Source organism: Euprymna scolopes, chromosome 24 (assembly GCF_053919585.1).
Source record: "Euprymna scolopes isolate OS-2025 chromosome 24, ASM5391958v1, whole genome shotgun sequence".
NCBI classification, from domain to species: domain Eukaryota; kingdom Metazoa; phylum Mollusca; class Cephalopoda; order Sepiida; family Sepiolidae; genus Euprymna; species Euprymna scolopes.
The window spans coordinates 99,176,068-99,201,066 of NC_136505.1; the positions used below are offsets into that span (position 1 = coordinate 99,176,068).

The 24,999-nt window shown below is 37.7% G+C and overlaps 1 protein-coding gene across 2 annotated transcripts in view; it reads right to left on the reverse strand.

Moving 5' to 3' along the window:
- The window catches only part of LOC145246862 (kinesin-like protein KIF28), a 128,375-nt gene that overhangs the window by 88,725 nt on the left and 14,651 nt on the right, over window positions 1-24,999 (reverse strand). For both annotated transcript variants that reach the window (XM_080108708.1, XM_080108709.1), the window contains exons 2-5: window positions 9,465-9,674; window positions 8,957-9,089; window positions 7,746-7,828; window positions 4,980-5,094 (exon numbers count right to left, since the gene is read on the reverse strand). In XM_080108708.1, the coding sequence (XP_079964834.1) occupies window positions 4,980-5,094; window positions 7,746-7,828; window positions 8,957-9,089; window positions 9,465-9,674 (541 nt within the window). The remainder of the gene's footprint in view (window positions 1-4,979; window positions 5,095-7,745; window positions 7,829-8,956; window positions 9,090-9,464; window positions 9,675-24,999) is intronic.

Sequence of the window (24,999 nt, forward strand, 5' to 3'; positions counted from 1 at the left end):
GCCACACATCTCCTCACACATCTCTGCTACACATCTCCTTACACATCTCCCCACACATCTCCGCCACACATCTCCCCACACATCTCCGCCACACATCTCCGCCATACATCTCCGCCACACATCTCCCCACACATATCCTCACACATCTCCGCCCCACATCGCCGCCACACATCTCCCCACACATATCCTCACACATCTCCTCACACATCTCCTCACACATCTCCGCCACACATCTCCCCACACATCTCCCCACACATCTCCTCACACATCTCCTCACACATCTCCTCACACATCTCCCTTCACATCTCCTCACACATCTCCCCACACATCTACTCACACATCTCCTCACACATCTCCTCACACATCTACCCACACATCTCCTCACACATCTCCTCATACATCTCCCTACACATCTCCTCACACATCTCCCCACACATCTACCTACACATCTCCTCACGCATCTACCCACACATCTCCGCAACACATCTCCCCCACACAACCCCCCACACATCTCCCCACACATCTCCCCCACACATCTCCACACACATCTCCTCACACATCTCCGCCACACATCTCCCCACACATCTCGCCACACATCTCCCCACACATCTCCTTTCACATCTCCGCCACACATCTCCCCACACATCTCCCCACACATCTCCCCACACATCTCCTCACACATCTCCGCCACACATCTCCTCACACATCTCTGCTACACATCTCCTTACACATCTCCCCACACATCTCCGCCACACATCTCCCCACACATCTCCGGCACACATCTCCGCCATACATCTCCGCCACACATCTCCCCACACATATCCTCACACATCTCCGCCCCACATCGCCGCCACACATCTCCCCACACATATCCTCACACATCTCCTCACACATCTCCTCACACATCTCCGCCACACATCTCCCCACACATCTCCTCACACATCTCCCCACACATCTCCCTACACATCTCCGCACTACACTCCGCCACACATCTCCTCACACAACTCCTCACACATCCCCCTACACATCTCCTTACACATCTCCTCACACATCTCCGCCACACATCTCCCCACATATCTCCCCACACATCTCCTCACACATCTCCGCCACACATCTCCCCACACATCTCCGCCACACATCTCCCCACACATCTCCCCACACATCTCCACTACACATTTCCCCACACATCTCCTCACACATCTCCGCCACACATCTCCCCACACATCTCCCCACACATCTCCCCACACATCTCGCCACACATCTCCGCCACACATCTCCTTACACATCTCCGCCACACATCTCCCCACACATCTCCGCACACATCTCCGCCACACATCTCCTCACACAACTCCTCACACATCTCCCTACACATCTCCTCACACATCTCCTCACACATCTCCGCAACACATCTCCCCACACATCTCCCCACACATCTCCTCACACATCTCCGCCACACATCTCCCCACACATCTCCCCACACATCTCCGCACACATCTCCTCACACAACTCCTCACACATCTCCCTACACATCTCCTCACACATCTCCTCACACATCTCCGCCACACATCTCCCCACACATCTCCCCACACATCTCCTCACACATCTCCGCCACACATCTCCCCACACATCTCCGCCACACATCTCCCCACACATCTCCCCACTCATCTCTGCTACACATTTCCCCACACATCTCCTCACACATCTCCGCCACACATCTCGCCACACATCTCCCCACAGATCTCCCTACAGATCTCCTCACACATCTCCCTACACATCTCCTCACACATCTCCGCCACACATCTCCCCACACATCTCCCCACACATACCCCACACATATCGCACACATCTCCGCCACACATCTCCCCACACATCTCCCTACACATCTCCTCACACATCTCCGCCACACATCTCCCCACACATCTCCCTACACATCTCCTCACACATCTCCGCCACACATCTCTCCCACACATCTCTCCACACATCTCCGCCACACATCTCCCCACACATCTACGTCACACATCTCCTCACACATCTCCGCCCCACATCTCCCCACATATCTCCCCACACATCTCCCTACACATCTCCTCACACATCTCCGCCACACATCTCCCCCACACATCTCTCCACACATCTCCGCCACACATCTCCCCACACATCTACGTCACACATCTCCCTACACATCTCCGCCACACATCTCCCTACACATCTCCCTACACATCTACGCCACACATCTCCCCACACATCTCCCCACACATCTCGTCACACATCTCCTTACACATCTTCCCACACATCTCCCCACACATCTCCGCACACATCTCCTCACACAACTCCTCACACATCTCCCTACACATCTCCTCACACATCTCCTCACACATCTCCGCCACACATCTCCCCACACATCTCCCCACACATCTCCTCACACATCTCCGCCACACATCTCCCCACACATCTCCCCACACATCTCCCCACACATCTCGCCACACATCTCCGCCACACATCTCCTTACACATCTCCGCCACACATCTCCCCACACATCTCCGCACACATCTCCGCCACACATCTCCTCACACAACTCCTCACACATCTCCCTACACATCTCCTCACACATCTCCTCACACATCTCCGCAACACATCTCCCCACACATCTCCCCACACATCTCCTCACACATCTCCGCCACACATCTCCCCACACATCTCCCCACACATCTCCGCACACATCTCCTCACACAACTCCTCACACATCTCCCTACACATCTCCTCACACATCTCCTCACACATCTCCGCCACACATCTCCCCACACATCTCCCCACACATCTCCTCACACATCTCCGCCACACATCTCCCCACACATCTCCGCCACACATCTCCCCACACATCTCCCCACTCATCTCTGCTACACATTTCCCCACACATCTCCTCACACATCTCCGCCACACATCTCGCCACACATCTCCCCACAGATCTCCCTACAGATCTCCTCACACATCTCCCTACACATCTCCTCACACATCTCCGCCACACATCTCCCCACACATCTCCCCACACATACCCCACACATATCGCACACATCTCTGCCACACATCTCCCCACACATCTCCCTACACATCTCCTCACACATCTCCGCCACACATCTCCCCACACATCTCCCTACACATCTCCTCACACATCTCCGCCACACATCTCTCCCACACATCTCTCCACACATCTCCGCCACACATCTCCCCACACATCTACGTCACACATCTCCTCACACATCTCCGCCCCACATCTCCCCACATATCTCCCCACACATCTCCCTACACATCTCCTCACACATCTCCGCCACACATCTCCCCCACACATCTCTCCACACATCTCCGCCACACATCTCCCCACACATCTACGTCACACATCTCCCTACACATCTCCGCCACACATCTCCCTACACATCTCCCTACACATCTACGCCACACATCTCCCCACACATCTCCCCACACATCTCGTCACACATCTCCTTACACATCTTCCCACACATCTCCCCCACACATCTCTCCACACAGTTCCCCACACATCTCCCCACATTGTCAAAATTTCATCTAAGCCACTTTTTAACACTTACATTTGCACAATGTAATCCCTATGCACCGCATTCCATTTCACTTTTGTACACGTTAAAAAGTTCATGTAAAAATTTACTTGAAAAAATATTTCAACTGTCAAATTGGTGTATTTGTTGAGACTTCAGGTCATTTATTAAACATATTAAGGCGGTTTTAAAATTTATGTACGATGGACGTTCAAAAACTAATTCCTCCTATTTTATTACGCCTGAATCGATCAAAAGGACTTGTAAATTGCATTCTTATGCTGACTGAACATGCATTCATAACGTGAAAGTTTCATGTTTCTGTTGCAGATATTGTCGGTGTCAGACTGTAAGAAAGTAACCCCTATCATGGACATGATCAGAAGCAGAGAGGGGTCGTGGAATTCGTGCAAAAATGCATTGAGAATAGTGGTGACTGTGTTAAATGAATTCTGGAGTACAAAAGGCTGTTGTTAAAAGGTTTACTACAAGAAATGTTCCAAAAATAATGTCTCCTATTTTTTATTCCGACTGAATCGATCAGAGGAAATTGGAAATCGTACTGCCATTATGAATGACCTTTTGCATTCATGACCTGAAAGTTTCGTCTCTCTCTTGCAGACATTGATGGTGTGAGACTCTAAAAGTGCAACGTCTGTCACATGCAAGCATTAGAAACAACGGTGCGCTACTCAGTTTCTCCATACAGAAAAAAATTGAACCAATCAACATTCACCGGCGTTGAACGTTTACGAAGCCAATGTAGTTGATGTCAACACAGTTAGTCAGATGGGTTCATTGATTTCAGAGTGGTGACAGAAATGTGAGTTACAAAGCACGCTCCAGACTTTTATGACAAGACATCAAAAGAGACCGGCAAAAATGCATTGAGCATGATGGTGACTATGTAGAAAAAGTTGATGGAGTACGAAAGGTTGCATGCTTTAATGGTACCACTCCCGTCTTCATTTTAGTATTTTAGTTTTAAAAAAAAATAGGAGACCTTACAAAGCTCCCAACAAAAGATGCACTGATTATTTTACAGTCACATCAGCAGTTGATCTTGCAGGACGATATGCATATTGCTTGTCACTAATTAGATTGCTTTCACTGAGGTGATTCATAATTTTTTTTTTTTACTCAAATTTTCTCATTCCACTTATCATTTTCAATCCTCTCACAATGTTTTTCATCATTTAACTGACAATCACTCCATAATTTTAAACGTTATCGCTAACAGGCTTTTGACCTAGATAAGTGGTGACTCATTAGCAAAACAAAAATTGTCCTGGCACGTAATTGTAGTTTTATGGAATTTTCCACTACTCTAGCCTTATGTGTAAAATACCGTTTTTCGCATTATTTTCACATACATTTCAATATTGCTACACCAAATCTGGAATGTTTACTTACCATAAAAGCCACGTTCAACATGATCACGGATTTTTAAATTGGCGGTTTTCTTGCCGCTCACATTAAGCAAGTCGGTCGCTTTCTCATTGTAGATTTCCAACATGCTGCAAGTCACCTATCATTGGTAAAACGAAGTGCAATTAAATACCGTTTTTATCTGAAAATCATGGCATCATTTTAGTCTTGTAAAAAGATGTTTTCTTTGTTTTTTTTTTGTTTTTGTTTATTTTTTTGCTTCCTTTTTTTTTTGCTGCAAAGCAAATTTTCAAAAAAATATCTTCATACAAAATTTGAAATCAACCTCTTGCAGAACATGTGCAGCAGACACTCGTCTAGCTACAGCAACTGCCAACGATTTCCCTTACTCTCTAACTGTGTCTAAAACTAAACAAAAATCCTATAAGCAAAGTCTATTTCCTAGAACTGTCCGTCTGTGGAACATTAATAAAAACGACGGGAAGATGCTTCTGTCTATCAATAAATGCTTTTATAAGTCTATCAGAGAGTGCTATGAAAACGAACAGGCACCAGTAAGTAAGAAAACAAAACTAGACAAGTTTGAAAATGATATTAGGAAAAGGTTAGAATCGAACCCTGTAGGCAAATATTAAAAGATAATAGAGATTGAAATGCTAGGAATGCAGAACGATTGCCATTGTTCTCGCAAATAACTAAATATTATTTATGTTAGAGTTAGAGCGATTGTCCATTCTTTTAGAAATAACTGGATATTAAATATGTCAGTTAAAAGAATGGACAACAACAAAGTTGAAAATGTTATTTAACAAATAGGTTAAATGATACAATTTAATTTACAGATTTCTTTTGTTTATCAGAGGTGTGTATATACATGTGCAAAGAGCACGGGTAAATTGAAACGTGATAAAGTCACACCTCCGATGTCATAAAGAAAGGAGATTCTCAATATATTGAGACAGGGGTTCAAAATTAGAAATAATCAGAGAATCACAGTGACACTGATAGAGTCGGTTACAGAAGAACCATTTATTTAATCTACGAAGGTAGCATGTTTTTGTTCCATCAGCCATGACTGGATAGAAGTCTTCAGTAATTTGCAAATGCATTCTTAGCATCACCCGTACCGAGAATTGAACCTTCAACCTCCAACGAAAGACTGTCGAATTCAACAAGACACACCTGAAGAAAGTCGCAATTCTGTGCAGATTTCCGAATTTGACAGAAATATTCCAGTGTTCAACAAGATACATCTGAATAAGGTCGGAGGTTTCATCGGTCAAAACGTTGTGAGAATAACATTGAAGATGAGAGCAATAGTCCGAATAATTTAAATAATTCCGAGTCAGAAACAGTTGTCCTGCTGGCAGCGAGGTTCTTGATAAGTTTGGCAACATACCGAACAGATGCCTGCATATAATTGAGAGTATTTTTATTCATAGCGTCAGTGTAATTTCCATGAACAGTTTCTTTCTAAGAACTTCCCATCTGTGGAACACGTTACCACGAGATTACTTCTCTGTAGATTACAACATAATTGTCTTCAAGTCAAATGCAAACAAACACTTGCAATATGTAATATGTCAACAAATACTTTAATAATATAATGTTGCACATATTAAGAGATATATATATACTGAATAGAAAAGCATTTAATACGCTAGATAATGAAGGTGTGTGCAACAATAATAGATTGGTTGGTTGTTTTTGTTTTACGGCATATCAACCCTTTTCGGGTTATTTAATGCCGAATCCAAAGATTTTGAAGAAAAAATTTTTTTAATAGAATATATTTGTTGTTTTCACGTCGGTTTCTATTTTACCCATAGTTGGGACCCTAACAGGTACTACCACTCCGGGTCTGAGTGGACCTGGGATCAATGGTAATTAAAGGGTGGCTCCACACTCTCCAAAGCCCACAAGCTGGGGCCTCACCACTGGATATAGTTTAAGGTCATATTCAGCACCCCCATTGAGGGACTTTTACCCTCTGCAAGGGGGCAGTCGGCGTATTCTAATGCCCCACCGACAGGGCCAACAATACTAGATTACACTGTATATGGCATAGTCACCATGGTACATCAATTCTTGCCCGATCATCAAAGTTAAACGAAAATAAGCCTGGACAGTACCAGATAGGTGACCATTTAGGAATACTAGGTGCTGTATGTGCTCTCCGCTTATCTCAACATTGTTTCCAGTCGTCCTGAACTTATATATACTTGCAACTACAATTAAAACAGTCCCAACTCAGGAGAGGTGTGGTTGAAGATTGCGCAACTCTTGCCACAAAAATTCCATGCATAGAGAAATGTTTTTTACTATAGGCTTTAAAAATAAAGGTACAAGATTCAATTTGAAATTTATTTATCTTCAAAGTGTACTTTTATACATTTTACAAAGTAAGGTATGCACATTTAATACCTTACTTTGTAAAATGTATAAAAGTGCACTTTGAAGATAAATAAATTTCAAATTGAATCTTGTACCTTTATTTTTAAAGCCTATAATAAAAACATTTTGTTTAACAATTTTCATGCCTTGGATGAAATGCTTTTCTAACTTGTATCCTATCTTTTTAAGATTATATTTTATTTAATTTATTAATTTGGATTTAAAAAAAGATGAATGTAGTTTTGTATGTATTTATAAAAACTCTTCTCTCTATTTCAGATTGTATTTCTCCTCACACCACAACTCATTTTTGCAACCCTTAACTCTTAACTCTTATTCTCAAACGACTTTAAAACTTGAGATGTGGTGACTCATTAGTAATTTTTTGGAACTTACCTCGAATTGTGCTTTATTGTCTGGGTCAGCCTTCTTCGCTTCAATTTCCTTGAATAAGGTTTGACAAAAGAGCGGCACAATTCCTGCAAGTAAATGAAAATTAAGTCGTTCTGTTTAATTGAAGACAGACAGCAATAGCATTTCGTCTGACAAATAACCTATATTTAATTCTATCGTGTTCAATTTGTCTTCATTCATCTCACCGTGTTCTTAACGTCTTTCAATGAAGTTTCTTTCAAAAAGTACTTATTCCAGATAAGAAGATTGTTAAAATTAAGACCTTTTTCTACTGATGACATAAAAGCTGTTGCTTCGCTAATTAATCCTTGAACAATTTTTTTTTACATGGTAATCACCACTTATCAAGGCCCGGAAGCCACTCAAGGATAAGGGTTATTGCGTGTACAGTAATCAATGGGATAGTATCGTAGTAATCGTTAGTATTGGAGATTTGATAAAGTGTCTTACTTAATGGGGCGGTTCATCAGGAATTTGTTTATGTTGGACTTGAAGATTTTCCTGCTTTCCACCTGACTACAATATGGTTGTCTTCAAGTCTAACGTAAACAAGTTTTTGATGAACCGTTCCATATAAGTTAACAAATTTACCAAATCTCCATTACTAACGATTACTATATTGTCCAATTTCTATGGTACACTCTTTAACTCTTATTCTCGAGTGGCCTCTTGGCCTTGTTAAGTGGTGATGCCTATGTAAAAAAAAAGACACGTGGCAATTTGGAAGATACGCTTGACAAGAATGCAAGTGTCCCCCCCATTTTACCCTTTCTGAAAGCGAGTCAGCCAATCTGTAGGTCCTAGAAAGAATTACAGCAACACAACAGCTGATTGTGGCTAAAAACAAAGGAAGGCTATCTGACAGAGAAGATAAAGAAAGAGAGAACATATTGTGTCATGTTGTAAATACGTGTCGGCGACTTGCGTGTGAAAATGAACGCAATAAATAACTTCTTTCAAAAGAGTTACGGCCATACTATAGCTGATTGTAGCTTGAAACAAGTGACTGCTATCTGACACGAAGGAGAAAGAAAGATAAAACATATTGTGCCGTGTTGGAAATACATGCATGTCGGACACATTTCTTTAACCTAAAAATGTTTGTGTCAATGTTGTATTGTCTTTGCAATTCTCTAAATAGAACGGTTGGTGCATTTAAAAAGTAATAACAAAGGGTTTTTACCGCAACTCACCTTGATTAGCCCCATAACCAACAACAGAAAAGCTTTTCCCCGATCCTGTCTGACCATAAGCAAACAGCGAGGAATTGTAGCCAGCCCAGGCATTTTTTAAAATGCCCACACCAAGATCATTAAATACTTTCTTCTGCAATGACAAAATATAACATGAAATCAGAAATCAGACATCAAAACACACATGAAAACAATTTTCTTTCCTTGGTAGTGGGGGGAGAAATCCTTCATGACTGAGATAATTTTTTATGTTTATTCCTATCGAGAGTGCCCTCTTTTGAAGAACTGAATTTGGTAAATGTGTAGTTAAGCGGCTTAAATTACTTGATAGACAAAAAAATTATGAAAACTATTTATTTTATAAAGAACGAACTTACACACACATACACACACACGCCCGCGCGCGCGCGCACACACACACACACAGAGTCAAAGTTGCATTTATATATTGTAGAGATTATTAATGAATAGTAAGAAGGCCGTAAAATAAATATAGAAACGTTCATACCTGATCACAAAACTCTGTGCCACTGGAATTTGATGGATCCGGTGATAGGTATCCATTCTGCTCCGTCTTAAAACCATCATTTGACCAATAACTATGGTCAAATGTAAACTGGTGTGGTTCCTGGTCTGGTTTTGTAGGATCCTGCACTATTGTAGACTGGCCGGTCATCTTCACAATCAACTTCGCATTGTCCTGCTTTTCACGTGAGTTCTGAATTTTCGTTAAGGATTCTTAAAACTTTAAAGTATTGAAATCAATGAAAATCTGTTCAAAACCAACAGAATCAAATGAACCCACGGACATATTGAACTTTTCACATAGATATCGTAATACTATAAACTATTTTATAGAATAAAACTAAATCAAATTTATTGGTAACAATTAGCTTAATGACATGTACATTTAGAAAATCTGTTTATCCAATACGATTTTTAAAATGTATAAAATAGAAATCTTAAAACTTTTTTTTTCTTAAGTATCGAAATAAACAGAACTTATTTCATTTGCAGAAACAACACTTTCAACAGATTTTTACAAAATAAGTTCGATCGTTTAAGAATCAAATCAAATCTATTGGCAAAAATTAGCAAAGGGCAACAAGTCATATAAAAAGGCAGTTGAAATATTTGTACATAAAATTTCGGAGCAAAAACAAACATTAACACATACATACGTGCATGCATACAGTAGCCATAGATAAAAAGATACACATATCTATACAGACATATCTATACAGACACATACACACAGAAAAATTCGCAGACAACCTTACAGTATCAGGTGAGACAAACGGCACTTGAAAAATTAACGCCTCAAAACAAAGATTCTGTCGACCAACACCCTTTTGCCACATCGAATCCTTAAGTAGTCGAAGAGGTTGACGGCTTCAAACTATCCTTCTTTATGGGTCCATATATTTGCAAGATCAATGGGAAACAATCTGAGCAAGGTGATCGATTATCAATAAAATTTTAAAAAAAAGACCATAATATGTATTTATTTATATACGTTTTACAGAAGATCAGAACAACATTAGTACCGTCGGTTTCAAATACAGCAAAGGGTAACAGCATCTAACCGTCATTATAAGACTCTCCATGGCCTCCGTTGTAGTTTGATTTTACAAATAGCTGAGATTCAAAGGCTGAAAGTCTTCGATCGGTGGTGTCTTCAGCGCATTTTCAGAATTCATACCTCCAACCACATCCCAAACGCCATAATCCATGCATGATATAATCTTCCTAGACTTGGAATACTGCTGCCACATCTGGGCAGGAGCTGCTAAAAACAGCCTATCCTGCCTTGACAGAGTACAAAATAGGCTTCGTGACTTAGTGGGGGATGCCCTTTTCTCTTCCCTGCAACCTCTCAGTTGTGAGACGTTGCGAGCCTGTCTTTGTTTTATCTGTAATTCCATGGCAAGTGCTCGTCTGAGCTCCAATCTTTCACGATAAACACCCGTCTAGCTGAAACCACTGCCAATAATTTTCCCCATTCTTTATCTGTGCCAAAATCAAAACGTAGATTCCATGAAGAAAGCTTCTTTCTTAGAAGCGCACGCCTGTGGAACTCTCTTCCGTTTGCCTGTCTCCAACCTGACTACAACTTGGATCTCTTCAAGTCCAACAATACTAACGATTACTACGATACTATCCCATTGATTACTGTACACGCAATAACCCTTATCCCCGAGTGGCTTCCGGGCCTTGATAAGTGGTGACCACCATGTAAAAAAGAAATTTGAGGAAGTACTTCTTATCAGAAGGTTCCGATGGTCTGTGCGTGTACTTGATCGTTCATCAACTGACCTGATTCATAGGGCAATAGTACCAACACCACTATTGGAATGGCACAAATAGAATGGTGCTCAATTGAAGATATGGCTCGCAATGTTCAAAGCTGACTTAGTAACTGTGACCAGCCCTTGCATATTTTGTGTGTGATGGAATCGAAAATGACTAAACGTACATTTTCACCCCAAACAAGGCATGTTGCCACTTTGATGTAGGGGGCTACTATCAGGGACATAAGCTACAGGGGTACTATGTAGGGAGTTGGGCAGCAAGATGTCGGTTCACGTTACACTTGAACTTCTGCATGTCAGTACAGTTGGGGAAGCAGGGGCCCAGGAGGGAATTCCAAAGTATAGCGATTCTGGGGAAGAAACTACTAGAGTAGAAGGTTTTGTTACATCTAGGGATAACTACTGTGATGGGGTGGGATTTAGCTGTTTGTCGGGTTTGTCGGGGGTATTTACGTCGAGGGGGTACAAGTGCTTGCAGTTCCTCAGAGCATTCGCCGTTAAAGTACTTGTAGAACAGGCAGAGGGATGCAACATTTCGTGAAGCCAGCTGAACCCATTCCGGGTGAATGTCATAACAAGTACAAGTATACACACACAAACTTAATCAAGTACACATAAGGAATAACGGTCCGCGCTACATACACGTTTATCCAATGAAATTTTATAACTGGATATGGTGACGTCATCAGAACATACTTTGGTAGGCAGTTCTACGAAACAACCTAGCAGAGGATGAGACACGGACAAAGAATGCTACATTTTTCTGTTGAGTTGAAAGGGCAAATGGTATGTGTTTTTTTTTAAATAAATAAATAATAATAATGTAATAAAAAAAAAACTTTTTAGGCATGAAATAGAAAACTGACTGAGACATTTCCCTTTGACGCTATGCCTGTCTAATTTCTGTCACCAGTCAGTCAGTCAGTCGGTCAAATGGGAGCTAGTTCTGTTCTGGAACTAGATTATGTTTTATTTTTTGTTTTTGTTTTTTGTTTTTTTTTTAATTTTTATGCAGAAATGAGGGTGGAATTTTGTGGAGGGTATGAAGCGGTCTATACCTACAATTAACAATTCCGTCAGCTTTTATACTATAGAGGACACATTCTTTTTAAACATGGAACGTAGAGGTAGATCTGATATAAATGTACGAAAGTTATCCCAGTCAGCCATAGAGTATCGATATACTGTACGATGGAGAGGTATTTTGGAGGACTTCTTACATTTTGATTTTATCTTAACTGGTTGGTTGGTTGTTTTTGTTTTATGGCATATCAACCTTTTTCAGGTTATTTAATGCCGAATCTAGTTATTTTGAGGAACGATTTTTTAATGGAGTATATTTGTTTTTTAAGTCGGATTCTATTTAACCCATAGTTGGGACCCTAACAGGTACTACCACTCCGGGTCAGAGTGGACCTGGGAGCAATGGCAATTAAAGGGTGGCTCTACACTCCCAAAGGCCCGCAAGGTGGGGCCTCACCACTGGATATAATTTTAGGTCATATCCAGGACCTTATCTTAACTGAGACAACCGAGTCAAAGCTTCTTTCTTAGAACTGCCTGCTTGTGGAGCTCTCTTTCGTTTCCCTGCTTTCTAATTGACTACAATACGGTCGTCCACTCATTAATTCTTATCCCGGGTGGCCTCCAAGCCTCGATAAGTGGTTATTCCTTTGTAAAAATAAAAAAAATTTAAAACAAAAAAAAAACGTGTATCCATCCACCGCTGAATCTGTTGCAAGACTCGTTTTCGTATGTCATTTGTCTAAGTGATTTTTTTTTATCGCTTGAACTGTTCCAGCTTTATAAAACGATGAAAAATACTAATTGCAGTTGATTGATTTGGAGATGAAAGAGGAGAATCCCGTTGTTCCTTTCTTTCTGGATTAACAAATCGATTAAATCAATCATAGTTTCCGTTATGTTGTGTTACAAGGATGTTTCATTGAGTCCATGTCAAATTAAATGTTGTTAATGTCAAATTAAATGTTGTTAATGTCAAATTAAATGAGTGTTGTACCATTGCTTATCTTTCTTGGATACGTGAACAATCAATTCTACATTACACTTTCTTTTTTCCCATTATGGAGAGCAGCCTCTTTGGGGGTGCGGGTGTGGTCCTGCAAGGACTAATAAACTTCCAAGGCCTATTAATTTCATTCGTACCCTGAAGGACTACTTCAGACCCTATGGTTTTATTCCCAACCATCGTATCGTGGTGCATTAGTTTTCCCGGGAATTGTTATGGCGTGCCTCAAAGCGGTCATAGGTGTAGTTTACAAGTTCTTATAGGTGGAAAAAAAAGTTTTTGTATCGTTATAAACGGAGTTATTTCTATCAATAAATACTCTCTAACGATGATGACCTAACGTGAATTTATAGCAATCATAAATATTTAATTACCAATAAAAGTACAATGGCTAGAACTCTGGACACCCTCCCAGTAGACCTCTGTCTTCGCCTTGACCATCTGATAGAAGTGGACCTCCACTTTGGATCTTCATGATGTGTCTATACTAGGAATCGGTAACTCATTTGATCCCATGGGTCAGATCGTATTATAATTATGGGTCGCAAGCCAGATGAAGGTCATCAATGAAAACATAAGTAAAAAATTACATACACAGCCATTTGTCAACCTAAATGTTTAAAACCACAATGAAAATAAACATTGAGAAATCAGAATAACAAAATAAAATGCAAAATGAAAAAACGTCTAACAAAAATTAGTTTTCTCAAAGAATGTCAAAATGCCTGAAAGTGAAAAAAAATGAACTGAAGTGAAATGGATGAAATTATAACATGTATGTTTGAAATTGTTATTGAAAATTGTACCACAAACGAACCACAGACACAAACAAAAACGAAACACATACACACGTAAGTCGCTAGTGGGCTGTGTCTAGTCAGCTATTGAAGGATAGAGTAGGGGTGGGATGTGAGAGAGGAGGGGTAATTTGTTACAAGTTAGGTGGGCGGACTTTTTTTTCGTGACTAGGAAAAATATATATATATATAAGTAAATTAAAAAACAATCCCTACATTTATTTCTACTATATGCCTGAGGATGACAGAAGTACTTCTGTTGAAAGCGCTCGCGAATATGGATCCAACATATACAATTTCGAGAAAAACACAAAAAGGACTATTCGGAGATTGGAGAAGATAAAAAGGAAAATTGTAAAACAGAATAATTCCGTGCTATTCAATAATATTTGTCTAAATGAGAAAATGCTGCCTAAATATACACAATTTAAATATATATATATATATATATATATATATATATATATATAATCGCTAATCCCAATAGATGAGAACGAAAGAGAATAATGGAATAAAAAAAATAGAATGGGATCCATAACCTTGAATTATGAATGAGGATTAAATAAATATAAGGTAATATTTGGGCTTTATTTCCCTACTAAATAAAATATTAACTTAAAACTGGTCTTAAATCTAAGAAATAAGTTAGCCGATATTTTTGTAAACAAAGAAGCAAGCATAGGTCGAATACGAAACTAACATAACCGTAACGATTTAGCTTAGTTGATTTGGCCATATTATAAATATAAAAATAAAATTCTAAACAATTTTTTTCGAAATTAAATTATGTGAAATAAAGAAATATAGGAATATAATTTAAGAAATCAACGAATAGTATTATTAAAAGGTATTAAATGGGTACAGGTTTTTGTGGTAACTTATGACAGGTTTTAAAATAGTGATACGAAAATTAGGAGATATATAAATATTTAAATAAGCTCCTGACAAAGATGCGTCCGGGATAAACGTTTTCGCATGCTCTATTTCCTTTAAGGGAAATGTCTTTGCATAATGTTCTATCGTTAAAGTGTTTTTTATTCAATAAGGCTGAAGAAAGGCTATTTATGTGAAAATTTTCCAACGCCATAATGTTTGAATTTGTCCAATTAGTCTTTAAACAATTGTAACTAACAATGAAATACACTTTTTGTTGCTATCAATTCTTTTCTTGAAGTCTTGGTTTTTGTTAATACAGTATATATATATATATATATATATATATATATATATATATATATATATATATATATATATATATATATATATATATATATATATATATATAGTGGGTGAATATAGACCAATTAACATGATGAGAATGAGGGAAAAAAATGAAAAAAAAAACCCGAGCTAACCGGGTTTCGTTCCTCGCTCAACAAAGTTTAATCAAGGAAAATTGCGATAAAAAAATATATTGCTATGAATATGGCGGGAAAAGATATATAATAAATAAATAAATAAACGGGGGAAAATCACATAGAAATCAAATTAAGTCCTAAGAGTTTTTCTTTTTGTTTACAAAGAGAAGGTCTCACAGACTTAATAAAATTGGTTTCTAGGATTTTAAAATGAAAATGTGAGTGCGACCTGCTCAGGATAGTGAACATGTCGACACTAAAATCCATTGCACAAATATGGTTATTTACGAGGTGATCGCAGATCGCAGAACCATGTATTGTTCAGAACATCCGAAGGTGAAAAACTGGCATAACGAATCTTTGATGGTACGTGTTGTTTTTAGCGAAAATCCAATCTTTGCGACGTCCGCCCAACATAGTGCGCGCTGCAGCTACATTTGAATAAATAAATAAATAAATAAATAATAGAAATTATGGTGGGGGGGATAATTTTTCCGATTGGACGACAATATTGGTCTAGTTGAAAAACCAATGTGGGTTCGATACAAAGTAACATTGTTTTAACAGACAAAGATTTATTTAACAAAACGATCACTGATATTACCTAGCCAAGGTAGACGAAGGTAAACAGGACATATATATATATATATATATACTGATGAGTTGTGATACAACGAAACAGGTCTGTATGTCGATGACTAAAAATATATTTTATAAAGCTCCCCTCTTTGGTAGAGCACTCTCGTAAATTATCTTACTCGCTACTTAATTTAGCTGAAATAATGCGAAGCTCGCGATTTGTTTACAAACAAACGTTTGAGCCCTCTACGAGTAGCGGACGGATGTTTATTTAAATAATCGTTCGGACAGGTTAATTTCGGCCACCGATTCCGTAGTCAAGAGGTAGAACTGCCGACTGTCATCACGACGGTTCTAGGTTCGATCCTCGGCTTGGGAGAGGTGTTAGTCTAGCGGCACTGATGAGTTGTGATACAACGAAACAGGTCTGTATGTCGATGACTAAAAATATATTTTATAAAGCTCCCCTCTTTGGTAGAGCACTCTCGTAAATTATCTTACTCGCTACTTAATTTAGCTGAAATAATGCGAAGCTCGCGATTTGTTTACAAACAAACGTTTGAGCCCTCTACGAGTAGCGGACTGATGTTTATTTAAATAATCGTTCGGACAGGTTAATTTCGGCCACCGATTCCGTAGTCAAGGGGTAGAACTGCCGACTGTCATCACGACGGTTCTAGGTTCGATCCTCGGCTTGGGAGAGGTGTTAGTCTAGCGGCACTGATGAGTTGTGATACAACGAAACAGGTCTGTATGTCGATGACTAAAAATATGTTTTATAAAGCTCCCCTCTTTGGTAGAGCACTCTCGTAAATTATCTTACTCGCTACTTAATTTAGCTGAAATAATGCGAAGCTCGCGATTTGTTTACAAACAAACGTTTGAGCCCTCTACGAGTAGCGGACGGATGTTTATTTAAATAATCGTTCGGACAGGTTAATTTCGGCCACCGATTCCGTAGTCAAGGGGTAGAACTGCCGACTGTCATCACGACGGTTCTAGGTTCGATCCTCGGCTTGGGAGAGGTGTTAGTCTAGCGGCACTGATGAGTTGTGATACAACGAAACAGGTCTGTATGTCGATGACTAAAAATATATTTTATAAAGCTCCCCTCTTTGGTAGAGCACTCTCGTAAATTATCTTACTCGCTACTTAATTTAGCTGAAATAATGCGAAGCTCGCGATTTGTTTACAAACAAACGTTTGAGCCCTCTACGAGTAGCGGACGGATGTTTATTTAAATAATCGTTCGGACAGGTTAATTTCGGCCACTGATTCCGTAGTCAAGGGGTAGAACTGCCGACTGTCATCACGACGGTTCTAGGTTCGATCCTCGGCTTGGGAGAGGTGTTAGTCTAGCGGCACTGATGAGTTGTGATACAACGAAACAGGTCTGTATGTCGATGACTAAAAATATATTTTATAAAGCTCCCCTCTTTGGTAGAGCACTCTCGTAAATTATCTTACTCGCTACTTAATTTAGCTGAAATAATGCGAAGCTCGCGATTTGTTTACAAACAAACGTTTGAGCCCTCTACGAGTAGCGGACGGATGTTTATTTAAATAATCGTTCGGACAGGTTAATTTCGGCCACCGATTCCGTAGTCAAGGGGTAGAACTGCCGACTGTCATCACGACGGTTCTAGGTTCGATCCTCGGCTTGGGAGAGGTGTTAGTCTAGCGGCACTGATGAGTTGTGATACAAGTAAACAGGTCTGTATGTCGATGACTAAAAATATATTTTATATATATATATATATATATATATATATATATATATACATACATACTAGCAGTATTACCCGACCTTGGTCGGGGGTTGATGTAATGCCATTTTTATGCTTATTAAGTGTAAGATAAAATAAATATGTAAAACTACAAAATTTCGGGAAAAAATCTCAGTCGAAATTTATGAGAAGATTTAATGAGAAAAAAGAGAATTATAAATAAATGTTCGTAAATGCATAAGTTATGTATAAACAATGTGGTTTTATTGTTACTATGGGGAGTGTTTTGTTTTGATTAACCATGGAAACAGTTGACCATATCGTTCAGTTTACAAATTTCGAAATAAAACAATATAATCGGAAATTTTTTTATTTTATTTTTAAAAATAATGTAAATTTCTTTTAATAATGACCTATTTTCATAATAATCTTTTTCTTTAATACAAATGTATCGCTGAAAGGCAATAATATTAATTTTAATTCTATTTTAGTGATATTTGTGCACTCCGTTAAGTCGCGCACAGCGTAATATCGGAATATATAGTTTTAAAAGAATTTGGAATTTAAATTCAAGTGTAGTAATAATTTTTGGGGTAATGCTGAAGATGTGCACTCCCTTGTTTCCGGAAGTGACGTCAGTCAAATTTTAGTTACGGGTATATAAAGTGTATAAATTTCTTCAACAAACAAATGGAATGAAAAAATGTTTTAAGAATGAGTTTTTTGTAATATTATTCTTTTTTCTTTTAATGTAAATGTACCGCTATAAGGCATCGGATTTCTTGTAATAATTACCGTTTTGGTGCACATGCTGAGAATAAAGTGAGGCATGTCTCAGCGTATCTCTAACTTATGGATTAGGTATAGGTTTTGTGAACAATATGTGTTTTTATGTATATAAAAAAATTAAAACGATAAAAGAATAAAAAAAAATTGCTTTTTATAAAAGGAAAATAATTAAATTGTTAGGTGAAAGTACAGAATACTTGCAAACCCCTACCAATTGTGCAGAACTACCAGAACAATTCTCGTTCGTATTGTATAAAATTATTTAAATTATTATAAGTTATATGTCTATATGTTTACAATGTAAGTAAAAATTGTTTCGTTTTTTATTTAAAAGAATCTCTCAATATATTTTTTTCATTTCCAGGAGTTTTTATCACTATAATTGAATTTAAATTCAAAATACTAATAAAAAATATACTGCGATACACCCTTTTAGCCGCACGTTTTTAATAAAGAAGATTAATAATAAAATAGATCAATATTAAAAGAAATTTAGAATATTAATAATTTCAGATTATTTGTAAACTGCACAATATTCGGTCAGTGTTTCCATGGATACAAAACGGTGACTCGATATTTGTGTCACTTTCGTTTTTGGTTTGGGTTGTTAATGGGTCGAGGTTAATCGACACCTAAACTCCAATCCTGCCTAAATGGTATATAAAGTGGTAATTAAAGTCAACTTAATAGAGAAAAAAATGGAAGAACTAATTTTTTCAAATTAACGGAACAACAATAAGAAGTTATGTCGTCCAAAAAAACAAAAATGAAAGAAAGAGAAAATACGCTGTAATAGTCGTGCGTGCGTGTGTGCGTCTGGGCATGCGCTCTGTATAGTAGTAGTAGTAGTAGTAGTAGTAGTAGTAGTAGTATGCAATATTTCATAACATAAATAACGGTGTTAGCGTCAGTTTGACGCGTCGCTAGGCAACGAACTTAAAAAATGGCCTGTTATTTTCATTTGCATACGTACAATAATACATAGCGAATATCTGTTGCCGATACTTGTTGGAAAAATTTCGATGCAAAACCTAGCTTATATATATATATATATATATATATATATATATATATATATATATATATATATCCCGACAATACAACACTCGAATGGTGCAGAGTCTACGAAATCCGACTAAATAACCTTAACTTTTTCTCCCTTGACTGCCGATGTTTATGCAGTAATCTTCTAAACGGATATTATCATCTCTCTGAGGCCCTACTATTCACCCCTGCAAGGGAGACAACTTACTGGGGCACCGATTTCGATTTCTTTCTTGATCAGAATCGCTGGACACTAGAATGGACTTCCAGGTGGTACAGCAATTCAAGGTAAATTTTAACAGGTGCTAGGTTACCATATATGTAACAGAGTCGGTGTCCGATGTGACGTCACGGAGGAGGAAGAGGATAGAAAAATAAAAAAGAGAAAAAAGAACATATGCAGCCAGTAAGCGATGGAAACATACGTAGTTGGTAAAGGACTGGATAAAGTGGGTGTCGGCATAAGATGAACGTCTGGCCTGTGGCAGCAAGAGACTTTAAGCCAATTTTGGGACGGCAGGGTTTTGTAAAATACATGGCAGACGAGATAAACTAAAAGACTTTTAAAACAAGACGCAATGCGTTACTTTGGAAGAACCATGAATAAATGCATTTCATTTCAACTTCAAATAATGAGTCGAATTTCTACATTTTATTTTTGTTCCTTTGCGACTGTTTTTTTTACATGCAACATGTGGGTCCGTGTTAACACGTAATGACAACGTTACGTATCCTCTTCAGTGTAAATTTCTACAGATTTTCGTTAAGACACGTCTAATTTTAAAACTTCATTATTTCCTGTTCGTTTTTTTTTCAGTTATCAAAGTCCTTCTATCGTTTAACGGCAAATGGTAAAGCCTTATCAAAATGTTTTTTTTTTATTTGCATATGGTTTTTAAGAGTGATTCAAGGATAGAATCGAGTAATTGATGATTTTTATTGTATCCGCAGAATATAAAGTTTGGTATGTTTATCAACCCAAGTCAATGTAAGGTTTAAGTTTAAGATTGCAATATTTTTCCCGATTCCAATATAATTGCCGATTCTGTTCTAAATTGCCGATTCCGATACAATTCCCGATTTGTATTCCAATTAATTGTAAAATCATACCTCATTACTGATTTACACTTGTTTTAACATGTAGACACCGTCGCAAGGAAACCAGGAATAACTTGACTCACTGTTTTTTTGTTTTATTTTTTGGGTTTTTTTTTTTTAGTGAAACAACCGACATTTATTTGCAGACATTTATTTACAGGCCTGTCGGCCTCGGCCACTGTACATAACACGTCTATCTCTATCTTTCTCTGACGTCATCCGCGAATACCTTTCGAATACCGCACCCCTTTCTCTCACGTAACTATGCACACGTTCTTCTTTTTATAATCTTTTTTCCTTCTTTCTTGTCTTAATATCATTTCGCATCCAGCTCAGTCATTTGCATACAGCTGCCATATGCGTGTCCGCGCTTTGTTGTTACGTTGTTGCTCTATAATAAAGGGTTGCGTGTTTGTTGCGTCATCTCTAATAATGGATTAGAAGAGATGACGTGTTATATTATATATTTATGTTGTATCATAAAGGGAATCGTGTGTGAGTGACATGTATTTTCAGAACCTACCTCTGCTTCTTCGATGTTGGGCCATCTGGAATTTCTCGTCCTGGAGGGAGACTTGATACCTGTTTTTGGATGAAGATTCAATCACTCCAAGACAAGGAATTAGTTCTATAGTTTATTTCACTTTTCCCAGATGTCCTGCAGAAGGTAGAAAGTGAAATCGGCCTGTGTGGGTTCTTCTTCTACACACGTCAACGTTCGTCCCCTCCCCCCCCCAGTGAAGAGGAGACAACGGAAATCCGTCCGTTGTCTTCTAAGTCCAAATCAAATCTCAACGATTCAGCTAACCTGATCACATGACTCGCACGCAATCCAATCAGCTGATCTTGACTTCCGGTCAACGTGTCTACACTATAACTCACCTCTTCCCCTCTCTCTCTCTCTCTCTCTCTCTCTCTCTCTCTCTCTCTCTCTCTCTCTCTCTCTCTATTCCTTAACATTGTTACTCTATGAAAAATGTATGGTACTTTAGTAACGGAAATATATCAATATTTTCACCCATACCGATACAATTACCGATTCTGTTCTAAATTTCAGATTCCGATAACAATTTTTAATTCCGATTCCAATAATCGTCCCACCACTACTGTGTGAATCTCTACAATCCTTTCGCTGTTTTATTTTTTGCCAAGTTTATTTAATAGTATTTCAGATTGGGCGATCCTTTATTTTTGCTTGGAGGCACGTTGTTTTTATGACTTAACCAGCTAACCATATTCTTGCGAGGAGGAACCCGAATCTATTCCTATTCATTACGTCGGAAAGGAAGAACAATCAGCACTGAATATTATATAACATTTAAAGATGACAAATCACAAAGATGAACGTCACAGATGAAGAAGAAAAAAGTTCTTTTTCACCAAGACAATGCACCATGTCACAAGTTGATCGCAACAATGACAGAACTTCATGAATTACATTTCGAATAACGACCACGCCCGTCTTATTCTTCAGATCTGCCCCCACCCCACCCCAGCGACTACTAGCTGTTTGTAAATCTCAAAAGAATGTTTCAGGCAAAGAAATTTGGCTTCAAATGCAGAATTTAGATTGAAAACTGAGACGCATTTTGAGACCAAAGGCAAATCTTTCCACACAAAATGCTATGAGTTTTTTTTTTGTTTTTGTTTATTTATTTATTTATTTATTTTACAAAGGAGTCACCACTTATCAAGGCCCTGAGTGTACGGTAGTATATGGGACAATGAAACAGTAATCGTTAGTAGTGGAAACTTGATAAATTGAAGTACTTAAGGGGATGACTCCTCAGGAACTTGTTCACGTTGGAGCTGAAGACAGCCATATTGTAGTCAGTTGGAAAGCAGGAAAACGGAACAGAGTTCCACAGGCGTGCAGAAGAAACTTTGCTGGTGGAATCTACATTTAGGTTGAGGTACAGATAAAGAGTGTGGGAAAGTTGATGAATAAAGTTAGATTTTACCTAAAAGATGTTTTATTAAGTTTTGTCTGGGACACAGATTGCGGGAAGGAGCAAACAAAAGAGAAAGGAGGTTAGAGTGATAGACAGAAACTTGTCGCTTTGTGAGTTACTTACAAATTACGGCTAATTGAACGATTAATATAGATTTTTTTTTCAAACATAAATTAATCCCAAAACTAAAGAATATTTACTTTTGATTTTGCGTTACTACATTAAAAGAAAATAATATCCGCAAGGAAAGAACGTTGATGAACTCAGAGTTAGACGGATAGATAGACATACAGAGAGAGAGAGGGGGGAGCGACCGAGAGAGAAAGAGAGAGAGAGAACGAGGAGAAACAGATGGATAGATAAACGAAAAGATATATATATATATATGTATATATATATATATATATATATGTATATATATATTAGTCGAGCAAGTAACTGCTCGGCTAAACAAAATGTTACTTGCAGACTACTATTGAGTAATGAAGCCGCAGGCACTACATGGAAAACAACTTTTTAATTTCCTCGTCAAATATTTCATGAATTCCTTTGGAATAGTGATAATAATCTCCATGTTCTTCTGTTTCGTTTCAGATAATATTTTATATAATATGATATAATATCTTTTTTACAAAATCGGTTCTTAAGGGTTTCCAACCGGGCGACTATTCATACTACCATAACATAACATTTAATAACCGTCCGCTACTACTATTACTGTTATTACTACTCTATATTTCTAACAGCATCAGACTGACTGCTTGCTAGAATTGTTGATGCTACTTCATGCGGTTTATATTTTCTTATCGCTTGCACATTGAGTTTTACAGAGGGAGAGAGAGAGAGAAAGAGAGAGAGAGAAAAAAAAGATATACGGAGAGAGGGGGTGAGCGAGAATAAGGAATGAAGCCGAAGGCATAGCATAAAAACAAATTTTAAATTTTTCATCAAATATTTAATGAATTCCTTTGAAATAGTGATAATAATAATAATAATAATAATAATAATAATAATAATAATAATAATAATAATAATAATAATGCTCATGTTATTCTGATTTATTTGAGATATTTTTCTTAAATATATTTTGATATAATACCGATTTAAAAAGAAAAATATACTTGACAGATTTGGATATTACGGTTTTTCCACTGTAACTATTTATACTAACCTTCCTGTTAGAATACGCTGAGTAACTATTAATACTAACTTTTCATAATAGCTGCAACTTTCATTTTTCATTTTTCATATCAGTTCAGTTTCACTTCATTCCATTCGCTTAGCCTGTCTTGTTTTATTTTATTCAAAATTTCAAGTTATTTTCAAGTGGAATTTGTTCTATAATTATATACAAATATTAAATATATAAAATCATATGTTTCTTATTAAACATATCCACCGGACCTATATAATAATTTATTTACCGGACTCATTATATAAGCAAAGAAAATTTCCAGGAAAATGCCTATTCGGACTATTACGTTGTGATGTGGATTACTGAAAATACAGATTGGATCACATTACCTCACTGCTATCAAAGACATTCACTTCGGATTTTACAATTTGGATGTGAAATTCTATATCCTTTTTATTAACTTTCCTTACTCTATGATATTTAAATTCTTAAAAAAAAAAATCTTTTAATTGCAATTTTCCATGGCTCGCTGACTTTAGCAAATAAGGTGTAAACCATTATAACTATTTGCTAATATTTCCTCCTCTAAAGAGATGGTAGACATCGAAATCCAATAGGATAAGGAGTTATATTTCAAATGTATTCTTTGTCTTACATGGAATAACTAAAATCTTTTGATTTGAAATTTAACCATTTCATGTCATAAATTTTTAAATTCATTGAACGACTAAAATTTGATTTATTTGCTCTATTTTGTATATCGAGCAATTTTTATTTAAATGGGATAGTCCTTATAGAATATTACTGCCAATAATATTTTGTAAGACCTATAATTACAGGTTTCCATATCAGTTGAGTGTTAGTTAAATTTAGTCTGAAGAATATATATATATATATATATATATATATATATATATATATATATATATATATAGCTCTGTAATTACATTGAGCTTCTTAAATAAGGATTGATATATTTATTAGAAAATATATTTCTAAAGAAAAATATATATATAAATATTTATATATAGAGAGAGAGAGAGATAGATAGATAGATAGATAGATAGATAGATAGATAGATAGATAGATAGATAGATAGATAGATAATCAGACATACAGACAGACAGACAGATAGATAGACCAAACATTATAGGTCCGATTTTGCATGCGTTGGTAGCTGAAAATCATTTTTCCGTTGAGGAGTTTCAGTGACGAAAAACGAA